At 43.5% G+C, this 12,365-nt stretch overlaps 1 protein-coding gene across 3 annotated transcripts in view; it reads left to right on the forward strand.

Annotated features, from left to right (window-relative positions):
• pld1b (phospholipase D1b) overlaps nucleotides 1–12,365 on the forward strand; it is a 37,026-nt gene that overhangs the window by 2,714 nt on the left and 21,947 nt on the right. For 2 of the 3 annotated variants that reach the window (XM_042068470.1, XM_042068473.1), the window contains exons 1-3: nucleotides 4,039–4,193; nucleotides 10,397–10,576; nucleotides 10,750–10,916. In XM_042068470.1, the coding sequence (XP_041924404.1) occupies nucleotides 10,429–10,576; nucleotides 10,750–10,916 (315 nt within the window). In that variant the 5' untranslated portion in view covers nucleotides 4,039–4,193; nucleotides 10,397–10,428. Of the gene's footprint in view, nucleotides 1–4,038; nucleotides 4,194–10,396; nucleotides 10,577–10,749; nucleotides 10,917–12,365 lie in introns of those variants that run through there. The other variant, XM_042068472.1, reaches the window with a different exon arrangement.

Consider the following 12,365-nt stretch of genomic DNA (forward strand, 5'->3'; position numbering starts at 1 on the left):
AAAGATTAGGCTCTTCTGCATATCATTTAGTGATTTGCATGCAGTAATTTGAACACGGACCTTGATCTAGCCTACTTTGACTATTTAAAGGTAATTTATTGCCAAAACATCACACAATATAAATGAGCTATAACAAACAATAAATGACTTAATTCACACACAATTATGTAGGAAGTTTAAAACCCAGAATTGACCAAAGGTGCACCAAATTCAACACAAATCACTCAATACACTCGGAGGAGGCCTGCGTCCTTTCTTTTCCAGATATTTTAGGATTTGGATATCGTTTTAGTATCGAGTATCAAGATATTTATGGCAGGTATCGTATCAAAGTCATTAATTTGGTATCATGATAACACTATGCCAGAGCCACTCTGTTTTCTAGATGTCGAGGATCGCAGGCTCTACCACCAACAAGTGATGCTGCTCAATGGCATATTAGAAGAGCACATTATCAAGCTCTAGTATGGAGGCAAGCACACATACCAAATCCAGTGTAGATGCAGTTCTGCATTAGGCTTATTCCCGCTATCTACTGTACGTGCATATGTACTGTAGGATATATTCTAAGTTGAAGGTTATCTGTGCAATTTGTTATTGTGATGAAATGCATTAAACACCACGAGTGACTCACTATGTTAGCAATAAAAATATGGTTGAGTTTTGATTAGAATTTCCGAGTTTATTACATGTTAACTGTAATCATGTTCCCAATAAATACGTTAATAAACTATAGTATGGCTTCTTTAATGCTCAAACATGTATTTAGAGAACACTTTTATTTGGTTTTAGTGATTACTTTTGAAATCAACCCAATTTAGGGTAAAATAAGCAAAAATAATTGCTATTTTATGTTAAAATGCTGGTTATGCGGCTTAGAACTCAGAATTGAGCTTGGTAAACAAAATATTCAGAATCAGGCACCCTCAAATTAGGTAAGAAGGGTGGTTTACCAACTTTTCCTCAAATTTGCCGTCAGAAATTCTCTTCTGTGAAGCTGCTCTCCCTCTATATTGCACATGCATGCTCACTAGATAACTCAATTATGAGTATTATTTATTGTTTAATGATGTAGGCTAAAGATTTAACTATGTGGTGAATGTCTAATTTCATTCCAAATTCACAATGATCATGGAGGAATAGCCTGATTAACACCAAACCACTTCTCAAATCTCAATTGCTAACAGGTTTGCCTGGGTTCTCCCAGGCTTTAAGGAGGATGGTCTGATGAATAATCTGTTCATCACCATCATTACCACAGCCAATTCAGCCAAGTTCAAATTAAACCATTGAAAAAACGAACTTCAAGATGGTCTATAGCATTATTGCATTTAAAGAATCAAATGTGATTAAAAGTAACAAGTACTTCATGCTCATATTTCAAATGCAGTGGAGTCAAAAGTACAGTATTTGTCTTTCAAATGTAGTGGAGTAAAAGTCACAAGTTTCCAAAAAAATAATACTCAAGTAAAGTACAGATATTCAAAAATCATACTTTAAATGTACTTAAATGTACTTAGTTACTGTCCACTCCTGCTCTAACAGCATCAGACAGTCTCTTCAGACTTCCCTTTTCCAAGACCTATTTTTGACATGAACATTGGAGATGAAAATCAGCCTATTTTCATACTTCACCCTGATACAAATGTGTTATGTTCAGTTGCGTTTTTACGCAACAGTGTATGTCTCTGGTAGTAACTGGCGAAAGTCATGAGACGGGAGTTTTGTAATTGAAGAACTCAGCTGTCCAATTAAAGTGTGAGGTGGGTTGAGATCAGCACATTGTTGTATTTTCTGGACCTCAGCCTAAGGCGTGCTAACTGGAGCTCACCTCATAGTGAAGCTGTCAAGGGTTCAGCTGGATCGAGAGTGTTCCTGTTACATTTACATTTAGCAGACCAAATTATCCTTAGGAACTATATATAATATACATTATATTACAAGGGCCACTCTCCCCGGAGCAACTTGCTCAAGGGCACAGCGGTGGAAGCCGAGAATTGGACTTACAACTATTCTGGGTTGCAGGCTAACCCAGCTCCTTAACCATCATGCTACCACTGCCCCATATCTGCCCCATATCTGCCCTTATTCTCACTGAGCTGTGTGGGTTGAATTAGTGTGTTGCTTTTGTGGTCACCACTTGCAGATTCATTCCACTGCAGTCACTGTGTCATCATTTCAAAATGAGTGGAGATGCAGCACATGAATCTATGACTGCTTGATACTTTGACAAGGCACCATGTTGAAATGCTGGCACCATGTAGACTTCAGACATCTCTGTAATCTAGCAAAGGAGGAACTAGTGGCGGTTTGGTCTAAGGAGTGGTAATGTGTTATAGCTACAGCTCAGCAACAGGCAGGAAACTGTCTGTATCATGTGATATCCTACACTTAATATCATGTGTGTGTGTGTGTGTGTGTGTGTGTTGTGTGTGTGTGTGTGGTGCAGACAAGGTGGTGATGAAAGAATCGGGTGGCGGGGGGGATTTAATGTTGATGAAGATGAGGGTTTCTAGCTAAACACATGTACATTATGTGTGTGGTGTTGGTACTTTAAAATAAATATATTTTATGTGAAGTTAAAATGGGCTCATAATAAGAATAATTTGATCTGCATCAAACTTTGGTAATTCATTCTGTAATATTTCCTTTCTGTCCTGGTGATATGGTAAAGACTCGGGATTCTTTGTGTTAGTAATTGGATGTTGCAATGCAGTATCTATAGATGTCACTAGGGGGCAGAGATGTGTTTTTACATGTAAATCCTGCCATCTAGTTTGAGTATCTCACTGATTATATTATAAAAGCTAGGCTATGTTGTAAATATCATCAGGGGGTAACTAAGAATTATTAAGCTATACAAAAGAGTGCTAGATCAAAGGTGCACTGCTGTTAGACCTCAGAGAAAATAATTTGTTGAGCAGTGAGCTGAATATAACACTATATAAGGCAATGAGTTGATGCCATCTCTATTAATCATTCGTATTGAGCGTGTCTGTCGCGCTGGATCAATTCTCAGCAGCTTGAGGACATAGAGAGAGAGAGACGGTTTGGGTTGGGCAGAGAGATAGGAGACAGAATATGGTTGGTCTTGGGTGCTTCAGTTGGAGAGGGACAGAAAGGCAAATCAAACTAGGTAAGGTGCTTACAAGGCTGCCTTATTGTCATTGATAGTAGGGAAAGATGCCAGCTCCACCTCCATTTGTAAAATGTTGTATAAACAACCAAGTGTATTTAGATTAATTAATGAATATATCACTGTGTCTAAGAAAGTTACTGGTCATTCTTATCTTGCCTTAGTTGATCTTTTGCTATGGATTTAGTTAGTTGCAGAATTCACATTCTTGAAATGCTCGGACTGCAATATATCATGTGGTTCCACTAGGGGATGTGACTAAAAGACCGCATGTCAAGTCTTCGGCATTCCTCTCACTTCAGTGTGTCATGTCTCTGTGTGGGTGTGTATTATGATCAAAATATCCTCTCCAAAACTCACCACACCTCCTAGTCTTTAGGGATTTACCATCCCAACAGCCCTTTCAGTACTGGCTTCTCTTGGCAATGAATGGATTACATGGGTGTGGGTGGTAGGATTGTGTAATGCAGTACTTGTACTTCATACACATATGGATGTGTTGCACTGTGCACCTCCACAAGTGATTGACAGAAAAGAGAAGTAGACTAAAATGACTACATGATTTGCTGGTGGTGAAAACCATTGTGTTTACGTTGAAGCAGCAGAAGACTACGTTCCCCTCCAGGAATAAATTGAACTTCCTAATCCTGTGGTCACTGGAAGCGGACTCAAAAAGAAAACTCACAACACTGAGAACAAGCACACTGCATGCGCTGCAGTTGGCCCACCTTTTAAGCTCTCATTGGCTTAGCTGTGAGATGGACACATCATAGCCCCAATATCTGTTGTGCTTTCCTCTTAGCCCCTCCTCTATGTTCACCCTGTGTTCAGCCTCCCTCCCTCCCTCCCTCTTTACTTTAGCTGAGCTTTCCTCCCTCATTCATTCAGTCCTGTTAGTCCGGCAGAGGAGCATTTCAGGGGAACGAGTGTGTGTGTGTGTGTGTTGGTGCACTGTCGAGGTGCCTGTGTGCGCAAGCACTTCCTGACAATTGTGAAGAGCAGAGAAGAGCAAGAGACAGCTGACACAATGGGGGCCTCCCGCCCAATCAGGGTGCAGGTCAGTGAACGCATACTTTCCTGTGTACATGTGCTTTGGAATATCACCCCCATGCACCTTTGTGTCTTTCTGTGTTGCTTTTGCCATGCTCTTTCACATGGACTGGCAGAGTTCATGGAAGCATTCAAAGTAGCTGAAAATACTCTTGAGCTGCACTTTCTCGCAAGTGCTGTTCTAAATGTTTGCCAAGTGTTTGTTTAGCGCTGTTTTCTCACACAAGGGGATGATATTTGCCGTGCTATGCAATAGGGTGTGAATTTCTCTTTCTGTGAAGGTCACACATAAGTGCTGGGGTTCTGAGTGATCGGGTGTGTATGGCTATTGCTCAGTTACAGCTGTGGTCGTTGTGGTCCAGTTGCTGCATGTTTCATGTTGAGAAGTAGAAACGTGTAATACCGCTGCCCTCCTGGCAACCGCATGAGAAACACAGTGGCCCTGCTGTTCTGCAAATGACCTGTTTAGCATCTGCTTATGTAAATGTTTATTGTAGTGCTCTTTGTAGTTTACCTGTGTGTGTGTATGTGTGTGTGTGTGTGTTTGTGTGTGTGTGTGTGTGTGTGTGTGTGTGTGTTTGCTCATCATGAGATCCAGACTCAACACCACAGACACCTGGCGGGTGAGCTAGTGAGAGAATTGAGCGTGGGCATCATCTATCCCTCTCTGCGCCCAATTACTGTGAGTGCCTCCGCAGCCAAGCTGCTCTGGCGGACCCCTACAGCGCGATGGCAGGATGCCCTCAGTGGCTCTCCCACACGTTGAGCTTGTTTTTAAAAAGGGCAATTATCAACACTTGCTTGTGAAGGATATACAGCACATTTGTCGATTCTTCTTTTTTGTTATCCTCATGGTTAACACTTGTTTGAAACCTCAAACACTGAAACATTCAATGTTTCCACACACATAAATCACATGCTTATCTCTCTCACTCTCTCTCTCTCACCCCCCCTCCCACACACACACAGACATACCAATGTAGATGTAGTGCTGGCTGAAACGTGACTGCGCTGCCGTCTTTATCTCCGTCTCTTGGGTGCTCATACCGGTCTGACCGGTGGCCGTGCCTGTGTGAGGGGGGTGTGACTCAGTTTCTGGGTGGTGGTGGTTGTTGGTGGAGAAAAGCAGTTGAAAAGTGAGGAACAGGGCACCGTGCCTTTCAGCTTTGTGATTTAAGTTGGCGCCTGGCACCAGGAAGAGGGGGCTTACGGCAACACTTGGCTCATTGCCCACCTGTTTCCTTCAAGAGCTGGCTACTTTGCTCAGTGCTCACTTCTAGGCATTCAGATGTGGACACAGGGAACTTCAAAGGCCTGTGAAGACATTTAGGCCCCTGAAGAAAATCCTTATACTGTATTCTCTCAGCTCCATGGCCTCCTGCTCGGATAAAAGAATCCTGCCAGATAAGGCCCACCTCAGGGGGTTCAATTCTGCTCCACAAATCCCGTAGCCTCTGTTTATGCCACAGGTGTTTGGCGGGAGGACTGGAGGAGAAATATGGCAGACTCTCAAGCTCTCAGACAAACTGTATCCCAGAAGCCTGATGATCGCCATATTTGAACGTTTTGCTCAGTAAAATACAGCATACATAAAAATAAAGAAGATGTGTGTGTATTTGTGTGTGTGTGTGTGTGTGTGGGGCGGGGGGTAAGTAGTATGAGAAGTATAAAACTAAAGTTATGTGCTGTTTACTTTGTGGTAAGCAAATAGGATGGATTCCTAGCTGGGTGGTTACACATGCAAAAGCACATAATCTGAACAGGCATGGGGTCTCTGCAGCTGACTAAGGTCGGTCTCCCTGCCTGCCGTCTGTGTCTAGTCTTATCGGGCCCAATGTCAGGTGTCCAGCCTTATCAGGCTCTGTTGATAGAAAGCAAAAGATCATATCTGTTGGTTGTGTGTACAGAAGAATGTTTTTTTCGCATAGAAATACAGATCATTCTCAGAAATGTTGCCTTGTGTGTGTGCATGTGTTCCTCTGTGAGTGTGTAAAATGATGGTTGTTGTTGTTGGTTTCCTCTCTGCTTACACTCTTAAAACCATGTGTTGTTGATGCTGGCAGTTCGGATGCTGGCCGCTCCTGGACTGAGCACAAGGCCGCTACCTGCTCAATGTGCCCTGTGACGTGGACAGGCAAAGCTGAAGCGGGGGGCATTTGTATGCTCTGTAATTTTAATGTCCGTGCGATCAACCGGGGCTTTGTAACAGTAGCCATCTGCATCTCTCCACAAGTGAGCGTGAGCACAGAGTGTTTTTTTTTTTTTTTTGGCTGAGCAGATGCATACAGGAAGGGGCTTTATGGCAAGCAATACATTTCAGACAACCTCTGGGCTTCTACAAAATTGCGTCAATTGCTGCGGGACTTTCTTGCCTGTTACCCCTCGGTCATCTTTGAGAGAGATTTATGAAAGTGAAGTAAGCATGTGTCTAGCTGTAAATACCAGATCCAGTGTCTCTGATTCTGCCAGCTTGTTTGGAAGGCCTTCAGGCTGAGGCCAATTAGTAGTACTGTATACTCTTTGACATTCCCCAAATTCACTAGCCAAATTGCAATGTAGCCCATTACTGACCTTATTAGTCCTTGACCCTTCTGCATTTGGTGAATGGCATTTCCAGACCAAGGTTTGTAACAAGATGCCACGCCAACAGTTGGCAGGCACCAACACAGCGCAAATTATCTCTTAGGCCCATGGTGGTTTCCAGTTAGGGATGACCAAACCTTATCTGTGCATCATAAAGCTGGCCCACCCACCCTCAAATGATAGGCCATGTGTATTTATGTTGATTTACCCTCTTTGATAAATGTATTAATTTAGAGGCAACTCTAACCCAAACCCAAAGAAGGAAATGAAAAGTATCAGAGATTGGCCATGGCTTCATTGTACTGGCAAGACTCACCCTGCCCACAGGGCCCTGGGCTTGGGGCAGCTCTGTTTCCTCTGAAGTGGCTCCGCTCTGCTAGTGCTTTATTGGGCCAACACCCACTCACTTTGACACACACACACACACACACACACACACACACACACACACACACACACACACACACACACACACACAAAACACAGGCCGAAACCAAAGCTTGCTTCATGTGGTGTTCTGTAAAAAATCTCCTTGCCAGTAAACTCAGCCTTAGTATTTATATATCTAGGTTTAAGTATATGTATGTTGTAGAAAGGTTGTTTTTTTTTTTAAGATCTTTTTCCACCCTTGTCATTTATGCGTTATTAAAGATGAAATGGTTGGATGAACTTCGCTGGCACTCATCTCATTGGCCAAGTTGGCCGGGTAAAGTTACTTGACAATGTGGTTGGACCAGTTGACCTGAAGACATCGCTGTTGTGAATTAGTGAGTCGGGGGTTGTCATCAAGCTAACAGCCTTAGTTTATTGCTCAACACTGTTGGTTGGAAAGAACATTTTGCAGTTGAAATTCTTCTCTGTTCAACATAACCTCAGAATGTGTTGTTGCCGATTTCACAAGAGTCTGTGTTGAAATCCCCAAATCCATAATTTTGTGCTCTTTATGTGGTTTCCAGGTTGAATTTAGTGTTTAGTGTTGGCCTGGTCCTTCTCCTTTCCACTGGCAGTCTGGTTGGATGTGTTATTCTCAGGGTGTCTGATTAGGGAAGGTGAGACCAGCATGGCTATTTATTGTCATACTTTTTTTCTCCTCTCATCTCTGTCTCAGATTGCACAAAGAGTGATCATATTACTTGTTTAGTCATGATTTGATTCAGGTAATAATGACCACACACAGGTCAGTGTGATGAGAACTACAGTATTGTGGGCGGTGGGCTATTGTTACCTCCGTGATAATGGTTTTGGCTTTAGGCTAGTATAATAGCATTTTAATAGTAAGTCACTTTAGATAAAAGTATACTCTAAAATAAATGACTAATGTGAATGTATGAGTCAAAGGGCAGTTCTTTTTTTTGGGTGGGGGGGGGGGGCTTTTTGCCTTTATTTGGACAGGAGAGAGAGAGATGGGGAAGGAATCTGGAAATGATCGCAGGTCGGATTCGAACCTTGGTCCCCGTGGGCACTTGGTCCCGTACATGGTATAGGCGCTGTAGCCTGTTGCCCCCCCAAAGGGCAGTTTTTCCTGTAGATCAAGGTCATTTAGGTTTATAATCAGCCAGCCACTCAGCTGTGAAATATATACAGACCATAGTGATGACTGTGATCTGGATGTGCCAATCTAATACAGGTATTTCACCTTGCCCTCACAAATGATCATTTACAACCATATTTTAGTGTTATTTCTAATGGAATAGGTTCAGGGTTATGCCTGCTGGCTGCTTAAGTTAGTAATCTCGTAATGGAGTAATCTATTCCCTTCTTCGGTAAATGTTTGTCTTGTTACCTATCTTGTTTTATTTTGTTTGGTTGCTTTGTTTTTCTTGGTGATAAATTGGAGGATGATGCTGAGATGCACGCCCACACCCATATGTTGGAAAGAAACAAATGCCACTAACACTAGACGAGAGCCGAGCCAGCTCTAAATCCACGATGGTGTTGGCTGAAACGGGAGACTAGACCACAGGCGTCGAGTTTGAGTGGGAGTCTGTGACATGTCCCACAACACCTCAAAATGCAGGTCCCATGCACACATTCACCATCACAGTGGCCTGTGTATGGAGCTGTGAGGTGCACGACATTCTGAAGCATCAGTGTTGGAATGGATAGACGTGATGTGTTTTCTCAGGGTGCTCACTGGTTAGCTTCTTTGTCCAAGACCGTTTGGAGTAGCCCTGGGCCTGCTACATAAATCCTTTGGGACAGAGTCTTTCAGCTCATTGTTGTGTTGGTCCTTTTCTAAAGGCAACGGAAAGGCATGCTATTTTCACAATGAGCCTTTGGAGAAGTGAGATGAAGAATTTCTTATTATATGAGCATGTGATGCCATCAGTTGCCTTTAGGGTAGACAATGATGTTTTTGAACTTGTCAGATAGCATTGAGACTCTGCGGTGAATGACAATGCCATACATATACATATATTCCTGTATGGTTCATTAGACCCAGTAGTATTCATCTGATTTTATTACATCTGGCTGTCTGTGTGTGTGTGTGTGTGTGTGTGTGTGTGTGTGTGTGTGTGTGTGTGTGCGTGTGTGTGCGCACGTACTTGTTGTGCATCTTAAAAACCCTTCCTGCACATATGTAAATATTTAGCAGTGTGCGTGTGTGGCTTTTGACCACTGTTTCACTCAGTAAACCACTCATCTGCCCCACAGGTTACCAATTACAGAGCCATAATCGGAACAAGCCCACCGCGGGCTGGCTGTGTGGCCGAGGCCTCTACTTGCCATAACCCGCACGCCTCATGGGTGAGGGTAGACCTATTCTGGTGCTGGAGGTGACTGCAGATGGTAGATCAATGGCAGACGCAGAGCTGTTTATGGTTGCATTAGTGCAGCCATTTACCTCAAGTTTAGAGTTGCAAGTTATGTTTCTCTGAAACATCTTAGGTCATCTTAAGTACAAGTTAAGGACCACAGGATGTTGAGCGGTACGTAGTCATCATTCAGCATTTAGGCTTTTTAAGTCTGGTTGTGTAATAGCATCTGAGATTGCAGAAATACTGTAGGATGATGAGAGAGGAGTTCTGGTTTTACTCACTGTTCAGGCTCTTTAGTAGGATATGCTGCGGACTGACGCTTTTACCTTTTACCCCTAAACCATTGATGGATAAACAGACTCTCTCTCTCTCTCTCTCTCTCTCTCTCTCTCTCTCTCTCTCTCTCTCTCTCTCTCTCTCTCTCTCTCTCTCTCTCTCTCTCTCTCTCTCTCTCTCTCTCTCTCTCTCTCTCTCTCTCTCTCTCTCTCTCTCTCTCTCTCCCTTCTCCCTCTCTCTCCTTCTCTCTCAACACTCACATACACATACACTCACCCACGAACATGGGACATATATTCCTGTGTGATGACTTCTATGGAATATACACTCACACTCAGAATCATGCGCCGAAATGAACTTAGTCTAGTTCCCAAAACAAAGCAGCCTGTACTTACGAAGAAAACCCAGCCAGTGCATTATTAGAACCCAGCCAGTGCATTATTAGAATTATTCTGGATTCAGCTATAATGCATTTTGACTCTCTCAACCTTACCCTACCAACACTGTACTTCCCTACAACACACCCTGTCTGTCTGCAGACAACGGACATCACAAGCTCTAAATGTGTTTGTGTGTGTGTTTGTGTGTACAGGAGAGCCCTGGCCAGCAGGCTGACTATTAGCCATGCTGCGGCACCACGAGCCCACAACCAGCACACTGCATCTAGTGGCTTCGGACATGACAGAGATCATGGAGAAGTTAGACACACGAGAGTTGGACATGGGTGATGGGGGGGACGAGGTGTTTGACGGGATTGATGCCGGCAACCCAGGTGAGTAACAAACACGAGAGCCACCATTTCAATGTTAGCGCTAAAAAGTCTGTAACTAACGACAAGTTAAAGAGATATCTTTGTCAGAAGGATGAGTTTATGAGTTTGTCTAACATGGGAGTGATTAATTCCAGTAAATATATTAACCCTTTGTGGTGTGGTTGTGTTGGCAGACCTCCGCATCCCCTTCACCGCCATCTACAACACAACAGGCTTCAAGGAGCCAGAGACACGGGTCTACATCGAGACCCTCGGCATCTCCGCCAAAATCCTGGAAGTGGAGCGCCCCAGGATAGCCCAGGACCGCTTCAATGTCACCAGCCAGAGGAGCGTGTCAAAGGTCCGTGTTCAGTTGTGGCCCTTGGCTCAACTTCAGAAGAGCTCTCAGGAACCATGTGTTTGTGTGTGTATGGGGGGGGGGGGGGGGGGGGGGGTTAGACTCAGATCTAGGCTGTATTGTGGTTTGAATTAGTGGAGTTGGGGCTAAAGCCAGTCCTAATCCATATCTGGCCCATCGTGGTTTAATTGTATTTTTTCAGTGAAAAGCTTAGTAAGTGGAGTTCCCACATGTAATAATAACAACTAGATGTACCGCAGAGCGGTACAAAATATGACCGCCGCCCAGTCCAGCACATGTTTTCCACAAAAATAAGTCACGCTGAAAGGCATATATGATTCTAACTGTCTAACTGCACACTCAATTCTCACTGGTATCTGCTAGACAACAAGTACCAAAACATGATTAGTTCATAGATTTCACATGTAATATACATTTTATACAACCCCACCCCCATCTTGCCTGTTCATAATTCTGAGAAATTCTTGAATTGTGTGCGTGTACATGTTTATGTTTATGTGTGTGTGTGTGTGTGTGTGTGTGTGTGCATGTGCATGTGCTTGTGTGTTTGCCTGTTTATGTGCCTGTGTGTGTGCATGTGCATGCATGCGTATATATGTCTACTGTGTGAGTATGTCATACGTAGGATTACTGTGAATGTGTGTGTGTGTATCTGTTTATGCGCATGTGTGCATATGGAATGGGTTTACATGACCCCTGGAGGCAAACATACGCAAAAAATTGGTCATCCTAGGCCCTACGGTTCTCAAAATATTCACAGAAAACTGTGTCTGCCCTACCCTCCTTTCGGGGGGTCCAGTCCAGCGGGGGGGGGGCTACAGATCAAAACGAAAAGCGATGGTTCCATGCTATCCATGTGGGGTTACATGCCCACCAAGTTTCGTGTACCCCGGTCTTTCAGTGTCCCGGGAATCCTTGTTGGTGTACGGTCACTACATGTACACATAAATTATTTTATTGTAAGGCCCACCATGAACGAAAATCCACGAAACTTGGCATGCATTCGGAGGGTGTCATAATGATCCTACACTTTCAATTTCGTGCAGTTTTGACCATGTCAGCCAGAGATATTGTGATGAAAACACCTAATGTTTTGCTTTTTTAATTTTTAACTAGGTGGCGCTATACATGAAATAAGTGGTAATGGGATAGGTTGACATGCCCCCCTTAAGACCAACATACAAAAAAAAGGTGGACCTCCTAGGCCCTACGGTTCTCGAGATATTCACAGAAAACTGTCTCCGGCCACCTACAGGCCAGTTGGTGTATAGTAACATAAATTAATTTATTGTGTGGCCCCCCATGAACGGAATTCCACGAAACTTGGCGTGCATTCAGAGGGTGTCATAATGATCCTACACTTCCAATTTCGTGCAGTTTTGACTATGTTAGGTCACAGATACCTGCAATTACAACACCTCATTTTTACTT

This window comes from Alosa sapidissima, chromosome 17 (genome assembly GCF_018492685.1).
Source record: "Alosa sapidissima isolate fAloSap1 chromosome 17, fAloSap1.pri, whole genome shotgun sequence".
Lineage (NCBI taxonomy): Eukaryota > Metazoa > Chordata > Actinopteri > Clupeiformes > Clupeidae > Alosa > Alosa sapidissima.